The 12310-nt window shown below is 53.8% G+C and overlaps 1 protein-coding gene across 1 annotated transcript in view; it reads left to right on the forward strand.

Annotated features, from left to right (window-relative positions):
• The first annotated feature begins 3779 nt into the window (after nt 1-3779).
• The window catches only part of Gna15 (G protein subunit alpha 15), a 29897-nt gene continuing 21366 nt past the window's right edge, over nt 3780-12310 (forward strand). The window contains exon 1 of the mRNA XM_059251930.1: nt 3780-4168. Coding sequence (XP_059107913.1) covers nt 4024-4168 — 145 coding nt within the window. The 5' untranslated portion in view covers nt 3780-4023. The remainder of the gene's footprint in view (nt 4169-12310) is intronic.

The following is a 12310-nucleotide window of genomic DNA, read 5'->3' on the forward strand; positions in this document are numbered from 1 at the left end:
CTGCCCATTCAGCACTCATGTCCAGCCCCCTGGCACCCATCCTCCGCACCTCCTGTCTCCTGGGTGTGGGGGTGTGCAGTGTGTGGCGACACTGAGGCCCATATCCTCCAGAACTACCCACGATGGAGCAGGGCTCTGAAGGCCTTTCTCCTTTTTGTAACTGAGTAATATTCCTCCTGTCCGCTGGGTGGATCGTGTCCTGTGTCTCCATCTGTGTGGTAGCAGGATGGCTTTCCAGTTCTTGGCTGCTGTGAATCCGGCTGACAAGCACCTGGATGTGCCCATGTGTCCTCAGCCTTTGGCTGCCGGTTCCCTGGCTGTTTCCCACAGTGGTGTCTGTGTGGTATCACAGCCCTACCAGCTGTGCAAGAAGGTTCCGGGCTCTCCTCTCCCATTCAGGCGACCTCAGGGTCCTGTGTGCCCAGAAGGGCAGTTCAAATGATAACAAAGCTTTCACTGGAAAGAAAAAAAAAAAAGATGGATCCAGGTGGGGTGTGAGATAGGCTTCCGATACACCAGTCATTCAGAAAAAAATTTCCATTTCCCTAACTAGAATGTCTTAGGGTCACTATTGCTGTGATGAAACACTGTGACCAAAAGGCTAGTTGGGGAGGAAAGGGTTTACCCGGCTCACACTTCCACATCACTGTTCGTCACTGAAGGAGTCAGGACAGGAACTCAAGCAGGACTTATAGAACCCAGGACCAGCAGCCCAGGGATGGCCCCACCTGGGCCCTCCCCATTGATCACTAACTGAGAGAATGCCTCACAGTGGATCTCATGGAGGCGTTTCCTCAGCTGAGGCTCCTTCCTCTGATGACTCCAGCTTGTGTCAAGGTGACAGGAAACAACCCAGGACGGTGCCACGGGACGCCGGTGGAGGTCAAAGGACAACCTGCAAGAGTGGGTTCTCTTTCTACCATGTGGGTTCTGGGGACTGAACTGACATCGTCAGGTTTGGTGGCCATGTCCTTTGTGGGCTGAACCCTCTTGCTGGCCCCGGCAAAGGTTTTCCTGGGAAGGTTGGCTGTAGAGGTTTGGGTGAGAAATGGGCTCAGGTACACGGCCAGTGCTACTCACAGAGAGGATGACCTTTAGCAGGTACAGCCTGAGGTGGGGATGGGGGGCTTGCTCTCTCTGTTTTCCTAGTGTGTGATGAATGTCACCAACCAGCTTCTTGCTCTAGCCACATGCTGCCCTATCACCCCCACCATGATGGATTCTAACGAAATAAACTTTCGGCCATAAATTGCTTTTGGTCACTGCATTTATCACAGCAACGGACAAATCAGGATATTGTGGCACTTCAGTGGATCCTAGGAGGTGAAAGAGCCATGCTGTTATTAGAGAATAGTAGTCCCTGAGAGGACTAGACTGGGTAAAGTTCCGGGGCGGGGGACACGGTATGCAAAGGCCCCGGGGTGGGGGACACCCCAGCAGAGGCCCTGGGGCAGGGGATGCCGCGTGCAAAGGCCCAGGGACAGTGTGGAGCCCAGCATGGAGTATGGAGGAGGCCTGTGTGGCTGGAGCAGGGGGAGGGAGGAGCGCCACGCCTGAGCGGGCAGGACTGTGGGCTGCAGGGAGGACTCGAGTGGCTGCTGCGGGGCCACGGGGCGTGACGGTCAGAGCCAGGTGGGGACCGGATGGAGGTGGAAGGTGAAAAAGCATGGCTGCTCGTCCAGGTCGGCAGAGCAGGTGCCTGTCATTCCGCCAGCGTCCAGCAGGTGTCGCCAGATGACGCCCGCCTTCCAGGCACAGCGGTGAGATCAGGACGTCTGCGGCACCAGCCATGTTGTGAGCACTGGCCGTGCTTCCAGAGGACCGGGGTTTAATCCCAGCACCCACACCCGGACTCCCGTCCCAGGGGACCCAACTCCCTCTTCTGGTGTCTGAGGTCACAGACGCACATGCCTCGAAGCGTCCATGCACACCAAAGAGATGTCAACATTTCCCTCCACCCCTACCCCCTTTGTTTTTTCCAGACAGGGTTTCTCTGTGTAGACCAGGCTGGCCTTGAACTCACAGAGTCCGCCTGCCTCTGCCTCCCAAGTGCTGGGATTAAAGACGTACACTACCAGGCCCGGTTTTTGTTTCTTAAAGGAAAAAATGTCAGACCGGGGAGAGAGCTCAGAAGGTAAAGGAGCTTGTAGCCAAGCCTGACCACCTGAGTCTGATCCTTGGAACCCAGGTGCTGGAAGGAGAGAAAGGACTCTCACAAGGTGTCCTGGGACCTCCACACCTGTGTCCTGTCAAATGCAACCACACACAGTAAATAAACAAATGTAACTTTAAAATTTAAGAAAAAAAGCCTATTCCATTGGAAAGAAACAAAGAAAACGTTCCTGTTCATAGTTGATACCATGTTTCCACGGAGGTACAGGAAACTGACTGGAGTTTGTCAGTTTGTGTAGCACAGGCTGGCCTGGAAGTCACAGGATCCACCTGCCAGAACCCCCACAGAGGGCAACGGGGGGGGGGGGGGGCGTGGGGGGGCACAGAAAGTACCAGAGTGAGGCTTTGGTCCCCACCTGTCCTGAGAGCCTGGTGTCTGGTTCCCAAAGGCCCAGGCAGGGTGCTGTCTCTCGGACTTCTGCAAGACCAGGCTGGTTCTGACGACCCTCATGCCCCCCATCCACCCCCAGAGCAAGTCTCAGGGTCTTCCGAGTCATCAGTGGGCGGGACCACTCCCACTGGCCTCGGTGACCCAGCCCAGCCTCTATCACACTTCCCATCTGCTGCAGTTTGAATCAACAGTCAACCGAAGTCAGCGTGGGGCAGGCGGGGGCCTGTCAACCGCCTGCCTGCCAACCTAGGGCGGTGGAGGGGGGGGCTGTGTGTTCCGGGGGTGTCACACACCCTCTCTGAACCTCACCAATGCTTCTTCATCAGTGGCAAGTCAAGGAGCTCCCTGGCTGCGCTGATCTGGGGGTGGGGTCAGACATATCTCAGCCAGATAGTCTAAAACTTTTAGTTCCAGGAGTCGGGGACCAGCCCAGAGATTCAACCCAGTCCATTAGTGTTGCCTTCACTCTGACCCTCTCCTGACCCCCTATTTAGAGCCACACACACCCCAAGCCCTTCAACGTCTGTGCTTTACTTTTGTCTTAAAATTCGTCACCATCTGTGGCAGCCTGAAAGTTTTATTATTTTGTTTGGTTTTGGTTTTAGGCGGGAAGTCAGAGGGCAGTCTGCAGAATCGGTTCTCCCCTCCCACAGCATGAGCCCCAGGGATGATGCAGGTCAAACTGGGGGCATAAGCTCCCCCGCCCCAAATCTCACTGTCACCCCCAGGTTTACAAAAAAACGTTCTGTTTTGTCCCACGTGGAGGAAAATGAAAGTCTTCCTGGCATACAGTAGATGCTCCATAAATGCGAGCATCAGTCCTTCTCCCCGGGTATACAGTAGATGTTCCATAGAGGGGAGCATCAGTCCCTCTCCCCGGGACCCAAGGGGCCAGGCATGAGCTACCCTGTCTCCCTCTCGGTCCTGGGGCAAGCCCTGCCTTTACTCCGTGCCTCGGTTTCCTCAATTATCAAATCGGTGTGTGTGCTTAGCCCGGGCAGACGCGGAAGCGCAGACTTCCCTCTGTCTCAGAGGTTCCGAAATCAGCCCTGAGCAATAGCTGTGCCCACTGGTAGCTTCCTACTTGGCCCAGGGGAGGGGGCCAGCTGGGGCCAGCAGCGTCAGAGGCCCGGGGGCGAGGCCACCCTCCTTGGGAAGGAGGAAGGAGGCCCCGGCTCTGCAGGCGGCGGCCACCCCTCCCTCCGCATCCGCCGGAGCCTCTGCCACCGACCTGTCGGGCTGGCAGGGCCAGGTCTGGGCAGGTTGGAGGGGGCGGGAGCCGGCACCCAGATCCCCGCCCTGCTCCCAGCACCCAGGCCTCTCACAGGCCTTGCCTGGGCTCCCGCAGGCCCTAGGCAGGGACATCGGGGGACCCTGGAGTGACCCCCACATCCACTCCACCGGCTGCGGCTGTGCAGGCCGAGGGGCGATGTCACCTGGTGGCCTGTGAGGCGCCCACCATGGCCCGGTCCCTGACCCGGGGCTGCTGTCCCTGGTGTCTGACAGACGAGGAGAAGACAGCGGCCAGAATCGACCAGGAGATCAACAAGATTTTGTTGGAACAGAAGAAACAGGAGCGCGGGGAACTGAAACTCCTGCTGCTGGGTGAGTGTGGGTGGCATAGGGGACCAGAGTGACCACCGGGAGAGGACAGCCACAGCAGGCAGGCTCGCTCGCTAGCAGACCCGTTTTCCGGATGGGAAGAGCAAGGAGTCAAGGTTGGGCTGCCGGGAGGTGGCCCCGGCGGGCGCTGCCACCCGCGTGTGTCACAGGAAGGGAATGGAGGTGAGCTGCTGGCCAGCCTGGCCCAGGGAGGGGCCGAGGCTCTTCCTCCAGCTGCCTGAGCCAGGGATCCAAGCCGCCTGTCACCGGGTCATGGCCACCAAGGGCTTGGTTCTGGGCTTATGTACATCAGTGGACTGACTGGGTCATTCCCTCCCTCCCTCCCTCCCTCCCTCCCTCCCTCCCTCCCTCATTCATTCATCAACCCTGAATTCTTAAACCGTCCAAACCGCTTTGTGCTTACCATCCTAGTACTCAGGACGCTGAGGCAGGAGGATTGTGAATTAGAGGCCAGCCTGGGCCAAGTGAGACACTGTCTCAGAAATCAATAAAAGGGGGAGGAGCAGAGCAGGGCCCGCGGCTCAGCTGGCAGAACAATCCCCAGCACTGGGGAGACCCCGGGTTCCATCCCAGGGCCATTTGAGCCAGATATGGGACATGCACTTCTGTCGCCCAGCACTCGGGAGGTGGAGGCAGGAGAACCAGGAGTTCCAGGTCATCCTGAGCTACGGAAGGAGTTTGAGGCTAGCCTGGGCTACATGACACCCTGTTTTGAAAAATAAAAAGCCAGGCATGGTAGTACACAAATGTAACCCTAGCACTTGGTTGACTGAAAAGGCAAGCTAGCCATTGAGTTCAAAGCCACCCTGAGCTACAATATTGAGACCTAGTCTAAATAATAACAATAATAATAATAATAATAATAATAATAATAATAATATATCATCATCATCATCATCAAAGAAAATGAAACGGTTAGTGCTCAGTAAGTGCCATTTAATTTCTGTTTCTGAAGGCGAATTTTCCTTCCCCTTTAAATAATTCGGGTATGGCATAGAGCCACACTCCACCCAGCTTCACGCCTCAGACGGGAGCCTCTACAGCTCCCTCATAATGCTCTACTCAGGCGTCGGCTTCCTGGCCCCACATAGAGAACTGCCTTTTGCTCTCGGCTTAGACCACTCAGCCATCCTGGCACCCTACCTCATCTTTAAACGTTTGGTCGCTTTGATAAAGAACCCATCTGAGCCCAGAAGGCTTTGAGTGGTGAATTCAGTTTCTCGAGGGAGGTGAGATGGCTCAGAGGGGGGAGGGGCTTGCTGCACAGACCTGTAACCTGAGTTCAAAGTCTGGACAGACAAACATGGAAGGAAAAAAGAGACTCCCCCATCCATGACACAACTCTCCCCATTATGTAATTGAAACATCACAGGAGTGTACTCTGTGTCCTGAGAGTACTTCTCGGGTGAAGCTCCACCTAGACTCCCCCAGTGAGGAGTTGGAGATGTGGTCAGGGTGGAGCCCCGCCTAGAATCCCAGTGAGGGGCTGGGGTGGGTCCTTTGCAGGAGCACTTCACTAGTGCCTGTGAGGCCTTGGATTCATGCCTCCAGTACTGGAAAGAGAAATGGAGTGCATTTAAGAACGCCACATTGCCTGATTTCCTCTTCCTGAGTCAGGGTTTGCACTGGCGTTGACGGAATCTGCTTCAGACTGGTCATTTCTCTTTCTCCCTTGATCCATCAAGCCTGTGACTTGTCACTTCAGCAGTACTCCTGGGATGTCTCAGCATCACTGGCTCCACCACAGGGCCTTCACACTAGCTTCATCGAAGTTCATCTGTACTCTGGACACTGAGTGGCCGGGCTCTTTACCCCATGAGAGTCTGAACCCAAGGCTCAGCGCTTGGGACAACAGCATTGCCTGGCTCTGCAGGCTTCTTAGACAGCCCTGTCATTCTCCTTCCTCCTTTTCAATCAGATCTGTATTCAAAGTCCTCTACTTGCTTAACTGATTGTGTCTCTAATTACAGAGTAGACAACGAAAGGGCGGGGGCTGAGTCAGTCTTCTTCACGCCTGCATTCCCAGCACACAGCACGATGAGACCACATACAGGTGGAGCTCAGTAAACACACAGTGAAGGACAGGTGGGCGGATGGATGGATGGATGGAAGGATGGATGGATGGATGGATGGATGGATGGGTGGACGGATGGATGGATGGGTGGATGGATGGATGAGTGGGTGGATGGATGGATGGATGGGTGGGTGAGTGAGTGGGTGGTTGGGTGAATGGGTTGATGGATAGATGAGTGGATAGGTGGATGGGTAGGTGGATGAATGGATGGATGGATGGGTGAATGGATGGATGGATAGGTGAATGGATGGATGGTTAGATGGGTGGGTGGATGGATGGGTGAATGGGTTGATGGATAGATGAGTGGATAGGTGGATGGGTAGGTGGATGAATGGATGGATGGGTGAATGGATGGATGGTAAGATGGGTGGGTGGATGCATGGGTGAATGGGTTGATGGATAGATGAATGGATAGGTGGATGGGTAGGTGGATGAATGGATGGATGAATGAGTGAATGGATGGATGGATGAGTGAATAGATGGATGGATGGGCAGGTGGATGGATGAGTTGATGGATCGATGGGTGGATGGATGGATGGATAGACAGATGGATGGATGGACAGGTGGATGGATGGGTGGGTGGGTAGATGGAGGGATAGATGGATGGATGAGTGGATGGATGGATGAATGGATGAGTGGATGGATGGATGGATGGATGGATAGATGGGTGGATGGGTGGATGTATGGATGAGTGGATAGATGGAGGGATGGATGGATGGGTGGGTGGGTAGATGGAAAGTTTGATGGATGGATGGGTGGGTAGATGATGGATGAAAAGTTGGATGGATGGGTGGGTGGGTAGATGGAGGGATAGATAGATGGATAAATGGGTGGATGGATGGATGAATGGATGAGTGGATGGATGGATGGATGGATGGATGGATGGATGAGTCCATTTTCAAGATAGAATATCCCTAGTCCTCCCCAGCCTTTTCCTGCCTGTCTGTTTAGGGCACATTGCCAACACTGTTCAGGTCTTTGCCTGCTCTGTCATCCTTTGTCCAGGGGCAGGTAACCCTAGTGGTTAGTGTGTCTCCTGAACACTGACATGGTTTCAGGGATTTGTGCTGCAGACCTTGTCCATTCCATTTACTTGGTGGCTGCTTCTCAGTCCCTTTTTGAAAACAGGAATCGAATCAAAAAAACATATTATTTCTTTCCTGGAGTTGGCAGGGATTTTGAGGAAGCTGGCTGGGGAAGGAGAGGGGCATGTCTGTGCCAAGCATGAAGCAGTTAGCATGTGACCAAGAGAAAGCCCAGAGTGGTGAAGCAAGTTGTCTGAAACCACGCAGCCAATGGTTTCACAGGCTGGTGTTCCTCACGTGCTGTCAAGGACTGAAGAGCCCCAGTGACAAAGGACAACTAAGGAAACTGAGGCATGGGGAGGTATCAGTATTTATCAGGGGTCTATAGCTAATCTGAGCCATTTCCTAGGGTGTGAGTGAGATGCCGGGTCCTCCTGCCCCCCAAGTTCGGCACAACTACCCCCACATTGCTGTCCCCAGCCTAGTTCCACTTCCTCCTGCCGTCTCCAGAAGGAAGCAGATACTTCCTATCTGGGTCAGGCAGCCTGGCCAGGCGGACAGAGCTGTTACAGCCACAACCCACTGTGGAGGTCTCTGGGAAGAGATGAGTACCCACAGATGTGCCCCAGAGCTGCATCTGCCTCCTTGCGCTTCAGAGATTCAACAGTGATGTGTCACAGGATGTTCCTGAGCCCTGGTGTGGGGGGAGTCACGGGTGCTTCCGTCCCATGTGTGGAGGCCACAGTCCACACCTGCTTCAGTTGCTCATCCCTTGTTCGTGCAGCTGTGGGGCTGCATCTGTCACTGGACCCAGAGCCTCACGGGTTCCCTAGGCGCCAGCCGACAGCCCTAGGATCCCCCTGTCTGCGCCTCCCAAGCACTGGGGATTTAGTTTTAGGTTCTCAGGACTGATGGCAAATGTTTCACCAAGAGACGCACCCCAGCCCTACTATTGTGATTACTGTGGCCACTGGGTCACTCTGGCTGACCTGCAACTAAATCAAACCCCCCTAAATTTGAATCTAACTGGAAGACTGCTGGGAGTAAGGGCGTGTCCCACATAGTTGACCCTGTTGTATTGTTTTAACTGACATTTTTCCCCCTAGTCTTTAACAAAATTTATTTTTATCGAGGTAAAATTCACATAGTCACATAGCATGCAACCTGCCATTGTAACATGAACATGCCCGTAGCATGTGCTCATTCGGTGTTCTGAGACATGTACTTCAGTCTTCGGTTTTTATTTTTTAATTATTATTTCTTTTCTTTTTGTTGTTGTTGTTTGTTTTTGTTTTTGTTTTTTGAGACAGGGTTTCTCTGTGTAGCTTTGCGCCTTTCCTGGAACTCGCTTTGTAGACCAGACTGGCCTCGAACTCACAGAGATCCGCCTGCCTCTGCCTCCCGAGTGCTGGGATTAAAGGCGTGCACCGCCACTGCCCAGCTAATTAATTATTTTCATTTGACATCCTGACCACAATTTCCCCTCCCTCCCTCCTCTCCTCTGGTTCCCTCCCCTCTGCCTCCCCTTGCCCCGCTCCACCCCCCCCCCCACATTCACTCCTCTGTTTCTGTTCAGAAAGGCAGGCCACCCTTGGCCCTATCAAATTGAGATGGGACTAAGCTCCTCCTCTTGTATTAAGGCTGGGCGAGGCAACCTAGTTTGGGGAATAGGTTCCCAAAAAAGGGGTTTTTGTGTGTGTGTTTTTTTGATGTTTGTTTGTTTTGTTTTTAATGTCTGGGTGTCTATCTGCACATCTGTCTGTGCACCATTGTGTGTTCAGTACCTGAGGGGGCCAGAAATCAGAGTCAGAAGCCCTGGAACTGGAGTTACAGGGTTGTAACCATGTGGGTGCTGAGATCGAACCCAGGTACTATGCAGGAGTAGTCAGTGTTCTAACTGCTGAGCTGTTTCTCCAACACCCCCCTCACCCGGCTCTATTTTATTTTATTTGTCATGTTGCCCAGGATTGACTTCAAAGTACCAGTCCTCCAGTGCCTGGAGTGGTGACCACCATATGCCCCTGTGGGAGAGGAATATTATCACTGGAGCTCAGCGGTTAGTACACCGGCTTCTCCTGCAGAGGACCTGGGTTCAGTTCCCAGCACCCACACGGGGCTCACAACTGCCCGTGACACCAGTTCTGGGGACCCGATGCCCCCTTCCAGCCTCTGCTAGTACTGCACACACAAGGCACACAGACACATGCAGGCAAACACCCACACCCACAGAAAATAAAACGAAAAACCAATTAATAGCAAAATTTAAAAACTCAGGTCATTGAACTATAATACAATGTGTGTGTGGGGGGGGCGTAACTATTCTCTGCCCTTCGGATAGAAGCAGGATGTGAGCATTGGGGGGTGACTAGGAGGTCACAGGTCATGTCTCCTGCCCTGTGGTCCCGCCCCACAGCATCCCTGGAAATCTCATGGGCAACAGTGGTGGATGCTGACACCACAAGGCCGGTTCTGCTAATGGGTCCCATGGGGCCCCGGTTCATGGCCCGGTCCGTCCTCTGGTCCTGTGACCCTGGGCTGCTGCTGTCACCTCTCTGATTCTGTGTGTCTCTTTGGAAATGGTGTAAACGCTAGTCATCTGTGAAGACTACGCAGGCATGCAGGCTCTCAGCCAGGATCTCAGGAGACGGTGACAGAGGGAGCGCATATGTTGTCATCATCACTGTTCAAGCCGGATACAGGGACACGGGTGCATTATAGCACAGGAGTCATCGCTGCCCGTGGCACATGCTTGTGACCCAGACTTCTTGAAATGCTGAGCAACATTTGTGAGGTCCAGGCCAGTGTAGGAACTTAGTGAGACTCTGAAAAGTAAACAAGGCTAGGGGCGTATCAGGGGTGGAGCACCACCTAGAATCCCCAGAGAGGGGCTGGGGGCGTGGTCAGGGTGGAGCACCACCTAGAATCCCTAGAGAGGCTAGGGGCGTGGTCAGGGTGGAGCCCCACCTAAAATCCCCCAGTGAGGGGCTGGGGGCGTGGTCAGGGTGGATCCCCGACCAGAATTCTCCAGTGAGGGGGGGTGGGGCGTGGTCAGGGAGGAGCCCCGCCTAGAAACCCCCAGTGAGGGGCTGGGGGCATGGTCAGGGTGGAGCCCCGCCTAGAATCCCCAGTGAGGGGTTGGGGGTGTGGTCAGGAGTGGGACCTTTGCCTAGTGTGCAGGGGGCTGAGTTCAAACCCTCACTAAGGGGACCCCCTCCAGAATCCAGGCTTTGTTCCAGGCAGCTGACACACAACTTCCTCTGTCCCTCACAGCACCGTCCCTGTCCTCCCGCAAACATCATTAATAAGAGACTTTCTTGACTCCTCGGTCTCATAGACTGAACACCTTGGGAAACTGAGTCTCAGAGAAGGGCCATGCCTCTACCTGACCCTTCCACATGACCCTCAGATTTGCAGACAGTGGCGCTGGCCACCTCCCCCTCTGCTGAGTCTCCTGTCCTTAGCAGGTCTACATAGCCCCAGTCACTCTCCCCCTCCCCTTTTCTTCTTAGCCAGTATCTCATGTAGCCCAGGCTGGCCTTAAATTCACTATGTAGCTGAAGATGGCCCTGAACTCTAACCCTCCTGTCCCCATCTACAAGTGCTGGAATGACAGATGTGGACCTCCGTGCCAGGTTTATGTGGTGTTGGGGATGGCCACACGCACGGCAGGTGAGCCCCGGACCTGTGGTGCCGGTTCTTGTTCCTCTTTCTGTTCTTGTAACTTTTTCCACTTCCTCCTGCGTGAGCCCCGACCTCCATCCTGGGGAGTCTCATGCACTGGACCCCACTTCCCTTCCTTGGAAAGGCTGTGTGCAGTGTCCCCAGGGGGTGGACAGGTGACGAGCTGGGGCCAACCTCTTGGTCCATTTTGCAGATGACAAGGTGGGCACAGCCTCAGGGCAGGGTGTGTCACAGGGTCACAGAGTGAGACAGCAGCAAGGTGAGGTCTGTGTCTGGGCCCTGGACCCCAAAGGGAAGATTTTAATTCAATCATTATGGACCAATCATTAGAGCCGGCTTCACCTGTGACTTCCCTGGCCCGATTGCTTGGCCATGCCTCTTCTGTTCTATTCACTCACTGAAGTTTGTCTTTCTTCTGGACATGGTGGTGCATACCTGTCACCCTGGCACTTGGGAAGCTGAGGCAGGAGGATTGTGATTGACAGGCCTGTCTCCAGAATTCATGCATACACACTCCCACACACACAGACACCACACACACACACAGAGTGCAGGTGCTGGAGACACGGCTCAGCTCTTGCAGAAGACCCAGATTCAAGTCCCAGCACTCACTTGGTGGCTCACAGCTGTCTGCAACTCCAATTCCAGGGGATCTGATGCCCTCTTGGAACAGCACGAGCATTGCGCACACTTGGTGCACAGACACACATGCAGGCAACACAGTCATACACATAAAACAAAATAAAGAAATCTGAAAGAACTGTTCTAAGCCAGAGTGGTGGTGCATGCCTTTGATCCCAGTGCTTGGGAAGCAGAGGCAGGCAGATCTCTGTGAGTTCGAGGCCAGCCTGGTCTACACAGAGAGAGCTTGTCAAAAGAAAGAAAGAAAGAAAGAAAGAAAGAAAGAAAGAAAGAAAGAAAGAAAGAAAGAAAGAGAAAAGCATTTGTCATTGGCCTCTGACCTCCGTACACACACATACCTCTGCCACACAAATACACAGAAACCCAAGTAAAATATAGAAAGACATCAGTATGGTCTACAGAGTGAGTTCCAGGACAACCAGGACTATACAAGAGAAACCCTGTCTCGAAAACACCAAAACCAACCAAACAGAAAAGAATTGTTCTAAAATGTCACTCTTCTTGAAATGGGTGTAGCAAAAGCAGAATATTATAAACACAGTTGAGTGGTTCCAAAGCCACTGGACCTGGCTGGGGATGGGTGGGGTGGGTAGGTGCCTCCCCCTGCCGCCCCCCACCCCCGCCATGGCAGGATGGTTTATGGTTATGAAGTCCGGTTCTTATCCCTGCCCTTTTGGCACAAAAGCAAATCCTTGGGCCAGG

This window comes from Peromyscus eremicus, unplaced genomic scaffold, assembly GCF_949786415.1.
Source record: "Peromyscus eremicus unplaced genomic scaffold, PerEre_H2_v1 PerEre#2#chr22_unloc_1, whole genome shotgun sequence".
NCBI classification, from domain to species: Eukaryota; Metazoa; Chordata; class Mammalia; order Rodentia; family Cricetidae; genus Peromyscus; species Peromyscus eremicus.